Source organism: Neomonachus schauinslandi, chromosome 7 (genome assembly GCF_002201575.2).
Source record: "Neomonachus schauinslandi chromosome 7, ASM220157v2, whole genome shotgun sequence".
Lineage (NCBI taxonomy): Eukaryota > Metazoa > Chordata > Mammalia > Carnivora > Phocidae > Neomonachus > Neomonachus schauinslandi.
In genome coordinates this window covers 82886640-82903654 of record NC_058409.1, presented here as the reverse complement: position 1 = coordinate 82903654, position 17015 = coordinate 82886640, and the positions used below count along the sequence as shown (strand labels likewise).

General features: G+C 39.8%; 1 protein-coding gene across 1 annotated transcript in view; it reads right to left on the bottom strand.

Moving 5' to 3' along the window:
- Window positions 1-17015, bottom strand: part of MAN2A1 (mannosidase alpha class 2A member 1) — a 166283-nt gene that overhangs the window by 137701 nt on the left and 11567 nt on the right. Inside the window, exons 2-3 of the mRNA XM_021701469.1 lie at window positions 4406-4663; window positions 1911-2055 (exon numbers count right to left, since the gene is read on the bottom strand). Of these exons, the coding sequence (XP_021557144.1) occupies window positions 1911-2055; window positions 4406-4663 (403 nt within the window). The remainder of the gene's footprint in view (window positions 1-1910; window positions 2056-4405; window positions 4664-17015) is intronic.

Below are 17015 nucleotides of genomic sequence, written 5' to 3'. Positions count from 1 at the left end.
AGGACTTGCAAGACATACTGCAAAGTGTATTGACGACCCTATAAGAAACTGGATACAATGGAATCACATCACACACCCAATTAAGAGACAAGAAATGAACTGGCAGAGAAGAAAGGAGAGAACAATTTAAATACTACAGGGGCTCTGCCACCATTTCACTCAATAAGGGAATATTTCAGAGTGAATGAGATTTACAGAGAAAATCATCTGTAGTCCTACAGGCAAACTCAGATCCCACGTATCAAGTGTGAGCACCTCACCTCACTGTAAGTCTAGATATAAACAAAGACCTGTTTTTCAGTACACATACCCTACATGCAAATGTACTATTTAATCTGGCATACAAGTAAGTAAATAGCTAAAGGAATTTTAATTACGTGTGATTTTCATCACCTTTTGTATTTACTTGATAACTAACTCCTGCTTTAAGATGATCTACCATATGATCTGCATTTGACAGACACACAAATGTGCCCAAAGGACTTGGGGCCAGTATACAGCCAAGCCAGGATGCCTGCCTCATTCTGCCTGGCTCCAGATCCCTGCAGTCTTTTCCATGATGCCTGGCCATCGGAGTTTGGATTTGGAGGGACAGGCTAAGATTAAGGAGGAAGAAGATGCAAAACATTTAAGAGGAAAGGTTAATAAGATGGATGGGTATTTGTAAGAAAAGATAAAGACATTAAGACCAAAGACAGAGAAACCAAGTCAGAAGCTGGTGTGACATATGCTCATCACAAATTTCCAAAATAATATTGATTTCACATATTTCAGACCTCTGTGCATACTGAATTTTGAAGTTTTATGGAAATTCAAACATTTCAGCATCCAAACTGTCTCCGAGTACCTTTCAGATCCAAAGCAGCACACGTGTGTACGCACACACAGACACACACAACTTCACCAAATCATGTGTCCAGACCTAAAGCAACAAGTTCTACTGTCTTAGAAACAGAAGGGAACATATGCCAATAAATCAGTGGGAAAGGATATAAGTCAGAGATAAATGAATGCTGGGAGTAAAGAAAAAAACCTTCAAAGTACTAGGTGAATAATGGTGCCTCTGATTAGTAATGATGAAATAGGAAAAATTGAGAAAAATAACAAATAGAAGTGTAAGTCAGTCCTCAAAGGAAGTCTTTCGAAGTACATTCCCCAAAAAATCCTGCAACGGAATTCATGAAGTATTTACTCTGTGCCAGTGTACTCACACTAACAAATGTATACATTGAATCATATTTCCCACTGTAATTTTAGCAATTTTCCCTTACCTTGGAGGAAAAGGTCTCCAGCCCCAATAAATAACAAAAGCTGTCATATGAAATAATAACAATAATGATAATGACAGGAGTTACCGGGGCCATGCATCACGCTTTTACAACTCATCTTATAAAGTAGATACTTTATTCTGATTCTACCCATGAAAATACTTACTTTCACATTCTGTAACTTGCCTAAAGTTGTCTCACACCATGGGGTTGGGACTCCACACTCATGTCCACCTGACCAAGGCTCTTAACCACTTTACATTGCTTTTCCATTTTAAAGATTCAAACGTTCCCATGAGAATTCTGCATTTTTTAGTGCACAGTTTATGAACACAAAATAATTCTCCCACGCAGTATTTTACAAGAAGTAACTACGATGAACAGTCAGCACCTTAAGTGAATTCAACTTTTCATCCCCAAAACAAAGACCTTGTGTTTATTACTATTTCACATCGCACAAGTACTATCCATGAATGGCACATAAATTGATAAAAACTCAAAATAAAAGGAATACGTTGCTGGAACAAGTCAGCAAATAGTGTCTCAAAAACTTGAGAAATCAGCTCTACCAGATTCTCATTAAAATACTCTGTGTGTACAGGGGCTTAATAACCTGTAGTTTTTTTGAAGTGTAAATTTTACCTGGGTCGTTATGGGAATGAGGCACCACAAAGACTTGAAGGGGCTTAGAGTCCCATTCATTAAATAAATAGCTAATGTCAAATCCTTGTTTCCAAACTCCACCATCTGGATTGTCAAAAGGAATTAGACTGTAAACATCCAACATCTAAAAATACAAAAGACAAAATATAGGGGGAAAAAAGAGTAAATTTAACCATGTATTACCATTTTTAATTTGAACTTAATGTTGGAAAATATTTGCTCAAAGCTAGTCACTGTGTATGTATTTTACTAGATAAAACTATTTCTGTAGACATTAACTGAACAGTTTAAGGCAGAAAACATTTAATTACCATTCAAATTCTTAAAATGCTACTGTGTTACTTAACTATCCTGATAAATAAGCCCCTCCTCCATCTGCTTCTAATGAAAAATAATTTCATTCAATTCCTTCTTGCCCTGCTTTTCTTCTAATACATTCTAGTGGAAACTGATAGGAACTAAACAGCAAAGAAAAAATTTCTTGATGAAATGTGATTATGACCAAATATTTCAGCATTTTCACAAGCAATACTGATGATTTTTTTTACTTTGAGTTGTCTTTATTTTACAATTAATCACATATATTTTAAAATCTGTATCTGAATGGAAATGCATCTACAGCTGTTCCTTCATTTAGCAAATGTTATGTTCACCTTTTTCATTCTAAAACTAAAACTACAACTGAGTCAATGAGGCATAATCATGTAAAAATGGAAATTTTTAAATGTTCAAATGCTCTCTATGTTTCCAATGTAGTAGTCCGAGGTAATAATCTTTTTGGACACAAAGGAAAAAATATTGCAGAAAAAAAAAAACCTAAAAGCTGGCATTTTTCATATCCTCTATAATACTAAATGTGACAAAGAACACAAAACTGATTTTACCAAAATTTGACTTTGGTAAAATTTAAATTATGTAAAAATTATATATAAAATTTTAATTACATAAAAATCACTATATATTATAAAATATATAAGCGGGTTACAAAAAAACTTAAAGATACCGAGCAAATTATGTAAAAAGTGAATGCAAAGTATTTTAAGGCAACAACATATCTCTCACTTCAGAATGTATGACTTTAATAAATAAAATAAAATGCTCCCAAGGATGAGTCAATAAAGGGAACCAGCTGGAAAGGAGGATGTGTTAACAGTCTCTGTTATTCCTTCTGGTTCTTTCTCCGGCCTTGCAGCTCGCCCTGTACCCCACTGCCTCGCTCTGCCTGCCTTCTGGGGTTCTTCAGCAACACGGCTGTTTCTGTCCAGCCCAGATTTAACAACCCCCTCCAAAAAGAGTTTTGTTGTTCTCCTTTAAAAGGTACTTATTTAAAACCTATACAAAGCCAAGACTCACAAAAATAGATATACCTTCACAGCACAGAATCCTGATAGTGTGGGAACCTGACCACACACTAGTTGATAAAATTGTGGGCACAAGGCTTGGCCAACTCTGTCTCCAGCTGCTGGCTTGGCCTGTGAGCCACGAGCTTCAAGATCCTATCACATTCTCTGTCCCCAGAAGTTAGTAGAAACATCTACTCCAAAGCAAGGCCAGAGCCAACCCATTTTGTCCAACTGTAAAATATTTGCCCTTTACAGACTTGTCACCAAGTTTGAGCTTCAGGTCTAAGGTACAGGTTAAACACAGCTCTCTGCTAACTGGCAGAACAGAGCACATTTGACACACCTTAAATTTAAGAAAAGCAGAAGTCCTTTCTTATCCTAGTTTACAACTCCACTACCCTCTAGAAAAGCGCTATCCAAGAGAAACAGAATGCAAGGCAAACCCGTAATTTCAAATTGTCTAGTAAAATGAAATAAGTGAAATTAATTTAAAGGATACATTTTATTTAATCCAATATACTCATAATATTATCTCCACATATATGTAAAATGAAACAAAGTATTTTGTATTTGTTTTCATTGTAAGTCTTCAACACTTAGAGCACATCTCAATTCAAACTAGCCACATTTCAAGTGCTCAGGAGTCACATGTGGACAGTGACTTTCATACTGAACAGCACAGCTCTAGAATATTTCCCTTCCCTCTCTCACAAAGAGATATTCAGCAGAAGGTATCGAACCCTACACTGTGTGAAACCTATAATGTATAAAAGATATATAGTAAGAATAAGGCTTTTCTTATACTCTTAATAGGAAGATAAGAAAATCTCTTTGGTCAAATTTAAACCTCTAAAAGTCTTCATCTACTAGACAAAATAAGACCTAAAAAGCATACAAAAAGGCCATAATCACAAAGTATAAAATAATTAAAAAAATTAGGGAAATAAAGAATTACAGAATTTTATCACTAAAAACAACTTTAATGGTCATGTGACTAATCCAGTCACTTTACAAAAACAGAAACTAGAATCCAGAGAGTTTAAGCAACTTACTAAGTTAAAACAGACACCAGATCAAAAAAGAAAGAAAAGCAAGAAAATCCCAATGATCATTAACGAATGCATACATTACCTGCACATCTGAATTCCGACTTCCACTTTGCAAAGCGAACGAACAGTCTTCAGGGTCCACTACAAGGGACAACTGTTTTGATGGCAGAAGAGGTGCGCCAGCACCTTGGCTGAAATTGCCTTGTGAACTTTTTGGACCATCCTCCACAGACTCACTCAAATTGATGACCGAGTCTCTAATGTTTGAGATGATCTCATTATTCTCAGCTAGCAAACGCTCCAAATGGTCTATTTTTTCTTGCAACATTGAGAGCTGGCCCTACAATAAAAAAGAAAAAGGCAGCTATATGAAACTCTAATATAGCTCTGCTGGGGCACACACATTTTTTTTTAAATTATGTGCCTGCCCAAGAGGGCAGCCACTCACTCTTCACTTTCCACTTTTATAAGTGGGACCACAAAAAGCGTGGACGGCTGGCAGTGTTGAAACACCAATTTACAACAAAAAATCTCCGTGGCTGCAATCTTTGTTTAATCATATTTTAAAATGTGCAACAGAAAAACCAAAAATATTTTGGGATATATTTCCTATTGCCCCCAAACCCAATCCTAAAAGATCTGTTGAGTTCTCTATAATAGCTAAGTATAACATATTATGTTCAGGTATGAAATTTTAAATTTCAGTTAACTGATTCTAGTTACTTGAAAGGGTCAAAAAGTATGAACCTGAAAAAAATCATTCCATTGTAGTAACCCTAGTGGACAATCCTAAATAAGAAATATCATCTACAGGAAAATCAATTAGTCAACCCTCAATTAGCCACATGCATGAAAAGTAACCACGCTATAGGTCACGTAGACTGCTTCTCCTACATTGTGTGACTTTAAGGGTTTGTTTTTTTTTTTTTAAGATTTTATTTATTTGACAGAGAGAAAGCTAGAGACAGAGCAGGAGTGGAGGGGGAGGGGCAGGGAGCCTGATGTGGGGCTTGATCCCAGGACCCTGGGATCACAACCTAAGCCGAAGGCAGACCCTTAACCGACTAAGCCACCCAGGTGCCCCAACTTTAAGGTTTTTTAATTGATCCTCACATTAAGACGCTTGTCCTCTTTATAACATAAACCTTGTTGTAGAGAATAATATTTCAGCTTATGAGATCCAGGACAATCTTTGTCTTGTTCATTCCTATATATAGGGCCTTAAATACGTGGTAAATACTTAAATATTTGTCCCATGGCCCTTATATTTCTGGAACTCAACAATAATTCTTTAGTGAGCACCCACTGTACCAGGCAAATGCTACATGCTGGGAAGACAGATACACATAAGATATGGGTCCATACCTGAACACAAAAAGTGGCACTCTCACAAGCAACAGCCTACCCAAAGTCCACACTAGGGTTTAATAAAATAACTCTATGCCCGGTGAACAAATAACTCTGGACACCCAAAAACAAAAGTTCTATCACCAGTAAATAACAGGAAGACAGAAAGAAGGAGGAATGAAGTAACAGGAAGACAGTAAGAAAGAGGAAGGGAAAAAAAACACCTGAATGTCCAAAGGTAAAGAACTGGTCAAATGGTACATCTATATCATGGAAATGTTTTCAGTCACTGAAAATTTAGAAATATTAATTCCTTAAAAACAGAAATATGTGAATCACAGACCTGTACCCCTGAAATAAATAATGTATTATGTTAATAAAAAAAACAGAAATATATGGGAAGGTACTTCCAGAAGATACAGTAGAGAAAAAGTTTAAAAAGCATGCATAAAAAAATAATAATTTGATATCATCCTTTTGGGAAAAAAAATTATGGAAGACCATAATCAAGATGGTAGAAACTGGTCATGGGTATTTATATTCTTCTTTCGTCTGTTATGAATAGCTGCTGACTTCGTAATAGGGAAGCCAGGAGGAAAAAAGGATTCTACTTCCGGGTTAGAGGCCAGTTCAACAAGGGGAGGGGAGAGGTCAGCAGACTGGTGTCTATCAAGGGAAGCCCACTGGAGCAAACTGTGTGAAACTGACAGAAGTCTGAAGGGACTAGAGAAGATATTTTGGAATGAGAAAAGAAATATCCAAAATTAGAAGCAAGTCAGCAGGCCATTATCTTTGTGGGGAGGAGGGAGGTGGGAGAAAAGATGACACTGGGGACAAATATCCAAAGCCAGAGAAAAGAAACATTAAGACGGCCTCCACACACCTGAAAGATGCTCTCCCAGGCCTACTTACAGGCATGGGACAGAAACAGACCCTGTGTGTCAAAACTGCAGTCCTATAAGCCAACTATCTCCTCTGGGGTGGCATGCTAGGTCTCCAAGAGGTAGAACTCTGAAGTGTATTTATCAGCATATTATACAGAAGCCGGAAGTACAAGGTTTTAACACAGAACTCATCCTGTAAGACAAGCCCCATTTCCTCTAGTGAAAAGCAAGAGAGAACCTGCATCAGTTCATGACTAGACATGGCACAGCAAAGGAAACAGGATGCATCAGTGCAACACCAGTTCAGGGCTCAAAGAGGAGCTGGTTGAACCATGTAGATTCCAGGTCAGCAAAGCTATTGAGCAGTATCATACTACAAACCCTTCTTTATCAGCAGACATTGATGCTGGTTGAGTGGTTCTCAGCAGAAAGGCCAAAGTGAGTCCCCTTGGCATAACCCAAAGCTCACCCAAAGAAGCTTAAATATACGAGAGTCAGGCATGCAGCTAACTCATCTAAATTTATTTTTCTAAACAGACATGCTATCAAAGGCTGTCTGAAATAAAGGAAAAACTTTTCTTCACTTATTATCAAAACACCGAGACCACAGCTTTTTGAAATCACTTCTGATGAATTCTGTTGAGTATTTCCAATACTGAAGATACAAGTCTACTTCAGTGACGCTTGCAATTTCTACCACAGCAGGTAACAACAGTAAATCAAGTTCCTCTGATTCCAAGCAGAATTAGAACATGTTGACTTGTCTTGCCTCTAGTAAAGCTACCCTCCTCCATAAAGTAAAACTTAGTCTAAAATACCAGCATCCTAGAGCTTTTAAGATGCTGCAGGTTTTGTCATCTGATAAACTTACAGTGTATAAATTAATACAGGGGTGCCTGCATTTCTCCAGACCTTTCTGTATCAGGAGAAGATCATTTTGGAGCCATGCATACAGTTCAACAAGCACACACTGAGAAAGAAGAGGGCTCTATCTAGGAATATTCTTACAATGGCCTTAGTCCCATAACCCATGGATGAGAGCATTATTCAAAATAAACACTACAGGAGAGAGATGTTTTGAGAAAAACAATCCGGCAGGCACCAAAGATGACTTTCGATCTCATTGTAGCTTTAAAGATACAATTAATGATCAGTACCTGGAATTCTATACCGAATTACTAAGTCCATGGAGAAAATTGTGGTCTGGGGATATGTCAGCAGAATGGTCTAATGAAAATAATTTTTTAAACTACATTATGCAGTAGAATAAAATCTCCCCTCAAACGGCTGAAATTCTTGAAATATACACACCTCATAAGCAAATTTTGATTATACGACAGAGAAGAGTGGTATGGCCTTAAAAGGATATGCTTGTAGTCTGCATTAAAGTAACAGAAATCATAGATAATGTTTCAATTACACTGACAAGTCAAGGAATACTGAGAGTAATACTGAAAAAGACAATTTTCTGTAGGGTAAGAAAATCACTTGTGAGAAAACCATTTTATTCTTTGATTTGCTAATCAGTTCTATGGGGAGGCCATGGTGTTGCACGGCGGAGGAGTGGAGAAGGAAATCATGATATTTTATTTACTTTGCTTTTGATGAAAGAAAAATTGAGCAAAAAAAAAAAATCACTAACAGAAATGACTTTTGAGAGAGAAAATTTAGAGCCTACTACAGGCAAAACAGGATCAGAACCCACTCAGTCCTATGAACAAAATCAATGTACACCTACAGCTAAATCTGAAAGCTTATGACATAATTATTTGCCCCAAGTAAGCACTAGCTGCTGGAATTGGCATCACTGTGATCACTCAAGCTCGGCTGAATCTGCACATCAGCATCTTCCTTCCTGTTACAGTAGGAAAAAAAAAAAAATGCATGCCTTCCCATTCCCCACTTCAAAGGCCAACACTTAACTGGTGAGCTCCAAACCCATCTCTCTCAACAGCTCAAAGGCTGGTATTCTTTTAGTTAAAACTCTCTCAGCACTGCTTCATCAAACTCCCTTTTTAAAAGTAACTCATTCTCAATTGTGTAACATGTAACTTCAGGTCAAGCTATATGAAATTTGTCATTCTCATAAATCAAAATAGTAAAATTCACCAATTTCCTATGGTTCAACTTAACATGATATCCCATCTAAAATATCAAATCAAACTCCAATGCTTCCCTTAGCCCCACGATTCCCTTCCCGGGCCCCAACGCCTTCACAGACATACAGAGATTATCAACAGTCTGTGCTCATCACCCCCCTTCCTTATAAACTCCATTCCCTCATCTGCCCATTCCCATCAGCATCTGCCCACCAAACTCCTGCAAAACTCCCCAAAGGCTTCCATGTTGTTAATCATGATAAGCAAACACTGTCCTCCCCTTACTCATCATCTCAAGGAGCATCTAGCATACTAGACCACTTCTTCCTCCTGGCAACATTTTCTTCACTTACTCCCAGCCCAGCATGTTATTGGGGTTCCTCTTGCCTCCTGTTTATCAGTCTCCTTCTCCCCCCAGCATCTACATGACAGAGTGCCTGCCTCAAGGTTAACACCTGAGCCCTCTGCCTTCTCTATACTATCTTAAATTATCTCATCCACTCCAGGGTTTAAATTCCATTTTTTTTTGTACTGATGTCTCATTTATATTTCTATCCACAGCTGAAGCCTCTTCTCTGAAAAACAAACCCATCTGTCCTAACAACTATTCCACTCCTCAACTTGGTTTCAAACTTATATCCAAAAGATATCCTCCCCAAAAAAGCCTTCTACAATCCTCAAATCTTCAGTAAGTAGCTTTAATCTCCATCTAGTTGGTCACTCCCAAAATCTTGGTGGCATAACTGATTCTTCTTCCTTCCTCACCATGTTCATACATCCAACCTACCTGCAAGCTCTTTCCTTACTACCTCTAAAATACTTGTTGAATCATTCTACGTCTCTCCCTCTCAGCTGCAACCACACTGATCCAAGCCTCCAGCAACCTCTCCTGCCTAGTACACAGCAGCCTCTTAACTAATTTCCCAGTGCTAAGCTTACACCCTTCAACCATGCCCTACACAGATGCGTTATCCTTCTAACAATCCAGTGCTAGTTTCTCACTGCACTTCTACTACAATCAATAAACACCTGCATCTATCCCTCCCCCAAAGTAGCTTCACCCTGATCTCATCTCAGTTGTAAGCCAGTTCCTCCTCAACCCATCTCAAGACCTTCATACATGTTCTCCCTTTATACAGTGCTTCAAATCTCACCTGAAACATTACCTCAGCGCAGCCTTCCCTAGCCATCCTACCGAAAATAGGCCTTCTCATGTTATTCTCTATTTTTTGCTTCTTCCATAGCTGTTTTTTACCTATTTATTCATGTATTGTTTCTCCATCTTCATCACTAAATGAATCTCTATATTGAGAACAGGCACCACAGCTGTTTTATTCATCACTGTACCCTGATGCTTAGCACAATGCCTGATGCACAAAAGAACTGCAAATATTTACTGGGGGGCGGGGGGGGGAGGAAAAAAACATATGAAACTTTTTTTTCTAAGACAAGAAAGTATTAAATGTCATTTTTTGGCACACAGCTTACGCCAAAATAATATGAATAAAAATAAAACACTCTAGCAATTTTTTTAAGAAAGAAAATTCACAAAAATCTTCTCTGTGACCCAAAAAGTAGGTAAGAATGAGAAGGAAAGTCCTAAATTATAGGGTGATCTTCACTGACTGAGAGGGAAATGATACAGAAATTGAGCTGTTTGGCCACAAAGTGACAATCATGACCTTGTGAGTAGGGCAGAATATGCGGCTCCTCTTCCAGGGCAGGCGAAGATTATGGACTCTGTACAGTCCAACCAAAAGTTTCAACGTTCACTACTCTCAGTAATCAGGGTTCACTGGGCTCTAATTTCAACTGATGCAGGGGATGAAGAGGGTTTGGTAAAAGAACCCGAGGCTGATTCTGAAATTCTTCCTACCACAGTAGTGATAAAAGATCTTCACTCAACCAAATCAAGTTTTCTAGTTAAGAGAATGATAGATGAATTATTGTTTATAATATAATCACCAATGGCAAGATTCAAAAGAAACAAAATTTTACTGGAATACATATGTGTATATACGTCTGAAACTCTAGCTCCATACCACCTGTCATCCATGCTTTCTTTTCCCCCTTCTTGATGTTGTTAAATTCAGTATATCACTCCATTGCATCAAGATCTCTCTGGACCTGGATTCTGTCATAAAATGTGCCCACCATGTACCAATGTGATTAGGTAAAAGTCTCTAATAGTAACCATCAGAAGCATCTGAAAGGCTGCTCAAAACTACAAATCCCAGGAGTGCCTGGGTGGCTCAGTAGGTTAAGCGTCAGATTCTTGGTTTCGGCTCAGGTCATAATCTCAGGGTCGTGAGATCAGGCCTCAGTCGAGCTCCATGCTCAGTGGGGGCATCTGCTTGAAGATTCTCTCCCTCTGCCCCTTTCCCTGCATGCGTGTGTGCATTCTAATAAATAAATCTTTAAAAAAAATTACAAATCCTGGGGATCCACCCTGGAATCTTGGAAAGGGCCACAGAAACTACAATGTTATATTCCACAAGTGACTCTGGTGATCATTCAGGTTTGGGACCTACATCTCCAACTTCATGCATGTCAGTGAAATATCTAAGATATACCAGCCAATAAGCCATTTGGCAAATCACCCCCAAACTACCCTAGAGGGTGACATAAATCACAAACCTGCACCCTTGGATAATCTGCTTAAATGGATATTAAATCTCTTAATCATCCTTGTACCATACTCCTCCATTTCATGCCTTAGGATATTATACCTCACATTTTTATTTTTAATAACTGCAAATAATGATTACCTTTATTTTTAATAACTCCTCTTACCAGAAAAAGATAAAAGCAGTTTAGCTAGATGGTTAAGCACAAGAGCTCTGGGTCAGACTACGTGGGTTCTAATCCTATGTCTGGCACTTACTAGCAGCACTGTGACCTTGAGGAAGTAACTTAACTTTTCTGGGCCTCAGTTTCCTTTATGGGCAAAACGCAGCGCTAATACCTATTGCTTGGAATGGCTGAAAAGAACTTGCACAGGGCCTGCCACCAGGTAGGCATTCAAGAAGACGTTACTCTTCTGCTGCTGCTGCTACAATAAAAGTATGGCTTTCTAAAAATCACTTTGGGTTTTTTTTTTAAAGATTTTATTTACTTATTTGAGAGAGAGAGACAGAGAGAGAGAGACAGAGAGAACACAAGCAGGGGGAGTGGCAGAGGGAGAAGCAGGCTCCCCACTGAGCAGGGAGCCCTACACAGGGCTCGATCCCAGGACCCCATGATCATGACCTGAGCCGAAGGCAGAAGAGAAGCTTAACCAACGGAGCCACCCAGACGCCCCTGGCTTTCTAAAATCACTTCAAAGGGTACCACTTTCCAGGGAGCAACTGTGATTAAGAACAGACCCTAAAGCCAAGCCAAGAGTAATGTCATCAAAATGGCTGCAAGGAGACCCCAACCTCCATCCTTCCACAAAGATCAACAATGAAACAGCTATCCATGAACAAAAACAGCTGTGGGACAGCTCTGGAGTCTACTTACAAAACTTCGGCAACACAGTGGGACAAAAAACCTGAAAATAACCACACACACACACACAAAAAAAGACTGCTTCATTTTGCCGGCATCATCCCATCCCCCAGGCCGGCAAGGCTCAATGCCAAGAGGGAACTCCCCAGCCAGAAAGAGTTCCCTTTGCTAGGAAAGAAGAGCAGGATAAAACAGGTTCCCCTGCCGCTGGGAGCACCACACAAAGGGACACACAGAGACAACTAGGAACAAGGAAGAAAAGCAGGCGCTACCAATAGTAGCCACACAGCACGAACAAGAATGGTTCTCAGCGACCTGCTCTACAGACAAACCCAGCAGCTTTCACCAGTGAAGAAACCAATGGCCAGCACAGCTGCCATGGAATCCCTGCAGATTTTACCAGTTTTCACCCACCCCTTGTATTGACATTTGTTGATACCACCAACCTGTGGCCCTCCTGTTCTCTCCCCACTCAGCCCCTCTGGAACCTAGGAACCACGCCAGCAGCCAGCCCAGGCCTCTGTGGCTGCTCAAGTGCAAGACTCCAGCCCAGATCCCAGTGGCTGATCCCCACTGCCATGGAGCTGGCCCCTCGAGCTATGCACTTGCAGGTTGCCAACCTGCCACTTGTCACCAGCCTCTACTGCCTGCACACGTTCAGGAAGAGACTGCAGCGACAGGAGAGCAAGCCAATAGCCAGGGCCTCCACAGCTGCTTGTGAACATGGATGAGGTCCTGTCTTCTGTCACTAGCCTGCACCATCATGCTCACCTGGCATCAGACACTCCAGCTGCGCAACTACACATCCCCTGCTTGACCTCCACCACCAGCCTCCACTGCTGTGTGCCCATGGTGAGAATGAGCAGTCATGGTAATACCATCAACAACCAGTGCACCCACAGTCGGCCCCAGCCTTTGCTGCCTGCCTTGGATCCCACCACTACATGTATTTGTGCAACTAGCCCCTGCCACTACACAGGCCTTTACAGCTGAGTAGGTGCACACAACCAGCTTTGGCCACCACTGCTGTCTGCCCCAGCTCCTAGCCACCGGGCCTGGAGGTGCCAATGAGGACACAAGCAGCCCTTGCAGCCACTGCTGACACCCTGGAGCATTTGCCAAGGACCACACAGTTGTCAAAGCTATGCACCCCAGCAACCTGAGCCAAAGAGACATCATGCCACCCTCAAAAGAGATGCTGCCACATGCCCCTGCACTTGGTGCCCCGCACCACTAGAACTGGAGTCACAGGCGCTAGACCTGAGGACATGCTGGGATCACTAGCATGCTCCAACGTCCCCTCTCCCGCACAGATGAAAGGCTTCCCTTAGCAAAGTCAGTCCATAAAGTCTGGAAGAGGTGACTGCTTCTTCAAAAGCATAAACACCTGTGCAAATTTATAGGCATCACTAAGACTCAGGAAAACATGACTCTACCAAAAGAATACAGTAAACCTCCAGGAACTGGTCCCCCCAAAATGGAAATACAGCTATTGCCCAACAAATAATTCAAAATAATGTTCTAAAGATGTTCAGAGTTACAAGAGCATACAGATAAACAATTTAACAGTATCAGGAAAACAACATAAGAACAAAATGAGAAGTTCAACAAGGAGATGGAAAACATAAATAAGAACCAAACAAATTTTGGAGCTGAACAAAAACAATGACTGAACTGATGTCAACAAAGAGCTTTAACATAAGACTTGACCAAGCAGAAGAAAGAATGAGTGAGCTCCAAGACAGATCAATTGAAATTATCCAATCAGAGGAGGAAAAAAGAAAAAGGAATGAAAAAGAGCAAAGAAAGCATACATCATCTATGAGATACCAACAAAAGAACCAATCTGCAAATTATTAGAATTCAAGAAGGGGGCAGAAAGCTCATTTAAAGAAATAATGGCTGAGAACTTCCCCAGTCTGAAGAGATATGGATATCCAAGTTCATGGAAATAAGAGGTCACCACACCAAATCAACTTAAAGAGATCCTCTCCAAGACACATTACAATTAAAGTGTCAGAAGTCAAAGAGAATCTTAAAAGGTGTAAGAGGGGAAAAAGCTTGCTACATTCAAAGGAACCCCCATTAGACTATTGGCAGATTTCTCAGCAGAAACCTTACAGGGCAGGAGAGAGTGGGATGATATATTCAGAGTACTGAAAGAAGAGAAATGCCAACCAAAAATATACCACCTGACAAAGCTGTCCTTTAGAAATGAAAAAGAGATACAGATTTCCCCAGACAAACAAAGGCTAAGGTGGAATTCATCACCACAGCACCTGCCTTACAAGGAAAGCAGAAAACAGTTCAAGCTAAAATAAAACACACTCATTAGTAACATGAAAATCTATGAAAATATAAAACCCACTGGTAAAAGTTAAATATACAGTCAAATTCAAAATAATACTTTAATATGGTGGAGTGTTAGCCATTTAATTCTACAGTAAAATGGTTAAAGGACAAAAATATTAAAAATAACTACAACTACAGTAATTTGTTTTTTGTTTTTTTTTTTAAGATTTTATTTATTTATTTGAGAGAGAGAGAATGAGACACAGAGAGCATGAGAGGGAAGAGGATCAGAGGGAGAAGCAGACCCCCCGCTGAGCAGGGAGCCCGATGTGGGACTTGATCCCGGGACTCCAGGATCATGACCTGAGCCGAAGGCAGTTGCTTAACCAACTGAGCCACCCAGGCGCCCTACAGTAATTTGTTGATGGATACACAATAGAAAAAGGTAAGTTGTGACATCAAAAACATAAAAGGGAGGGTAAAGAGTAAAAGGGTAAGCTTTTTGTATGTGATCAAAGTTATTATAAAATACACCGTTATATCTATAAAATGTTCTATGTACGTGTCATGGTAACCACAAAGCAGAAAACTACAGCAGATTCACACAAGATAAAGAGAAGAGAATCAAAGCATACCACTATGGAAAATCACCAAGTCACAAAGGAAGGCAGCAACAGAGGAAGAAAGGAACATGGAAACTACAAAAAAGCCAGATGGCAATTAATAAAATAACATTAAGTTCTTACCTATCAATAATTACTTTAAATGGGGCGCCTGGGTGACTCAGTTGGTTAAGCGACTGCCTTCTGCTCAGGTCATGATCCTGGAGTCCCGGGATCGAGTCCCACATCAGGCTCCCTGCTCAGCAGGGAGTCTTGCTTCTCCCTCTGACCCTCCTCCCTCTCATGCTCTCTGTCTCTCATTCTCTCTCGCAAATAAATAAAATCTTAAAAAATAATAATAATTACTTTAAATGTAAATGGACTGAATTCTCCACTCAAAAGACAAAGAGTGCCTGGATAGCTTTAAAAAAAACAAAAATCAAAAAACAAGACCTAGCTGTATGCTGTCCATAAAAGACTCACTTCAGCTTTAAAAGACACACATAAACCCAAAGTGAAGGGATGGAAAGAGATACTCTATGCAAGTATATGTATGCATACACACACACACACACACACACACAGTGGAATACTGTTCAGCCATAAAAAATTAAATCTTCCATTTATGACAACACAGATGGATCTTAAGGATACACTAAGTGAAATAAGTCAGAAAAAGTCACATACTGTATGATATCACTTACATGAGGAATCTAAAAACGTTGAAATCAAAGAAACAACAGAATGGTAGAGGTTGGGAGGGGAAACGGAGATGCTGATGAAAGGGTATAAACTTCCAGTTATTAAAAAAAAAAAAAACCCACAGAAAACCCTTCCAATGATAAGGTAAGTCAGTTCTGGGAATCTAATGTACAGCATGATGATTATAGTTAATACTGTATTACATAAAGTTGCTAAGAGAGTACATCTTAAATGTTCTCATCATAACAAAGAAATGGTAATTATGTGACATGATGAAGGTATTAGCTAACACTATGGTAATAATCATTTTGTAATATGTAAGTGTTATCAAATCAACATACTGTACACCTTAAACTTAATACAACGTTCTACGTCAATTATATCTCAATAAAGCTGGAAAATAAAATAAGATAAAAAATGAAGCCAAGCCAAATATGAATTACAGCTCCACTACCCCAATGAAACCTTGGGTAAGTTACATAACTTTCCTGTGTCTCAGTTTCCTCATCTGTAATGAATAATACCTCACCCATAGCGGGGTTATGAGTGTTAAATTAGTGAGCACATACTAATCAGTTTAAATAGTGCCTGGTGTGGTAGGCAGAATGATGGCCACCCCAATGATGTTCAGGTTCTAATCCCTGAAACCTGTGACTCTGTTACTTTACCTGGCAAAAGGGACTTTGCCGATGTGATTAACTTAAGGGTTTTAAGATAGGGAGACTGTCCTAGAATATTGACAGGCCCAATGTAATCACATGGGTCCTTACAAGGGAAACAGGGGAGATGGAAATCAGAGTCAAAGAAGACACAAAGAAGGAAGAGGTGGTCAGAGTGATGCCATGCTGGAGGGGGCCTGGAACCAAGGAATGCAGGCAGCCTCTAGAAGTTGGAAAAGATGAGGCAATGGATTCTCCCCTAAAGCCTCTGCAAGAGAGACAGCTGTGCCAACATCTTGATTTTAGTCCAATAAGACCCATTTCAAACTTCTGATCCCCAGAACTGGAAGATACACATTTTTCTTGTTTTAAGCCACTTTGTGTGCTTTGTGACAGCAACAATAAGAAACTAATAAATGCAGTAAAGAGCTGACCCTATATAAATAAAGCTTCCACTGGCTGGCCCTCTTAGAGGAAGTCTGTCCAAATCCCCATCAGAAGAGTCGGGAGAGCTGTGAGCCTCAGCAGCTGAGAGCCCCTGCAATGGAGCAATGAGAGGTGAGAGCGTGTGACTCTACAACCTGGCTCCCAGGGGCATGTTTTGGTCTACGAGGCTCT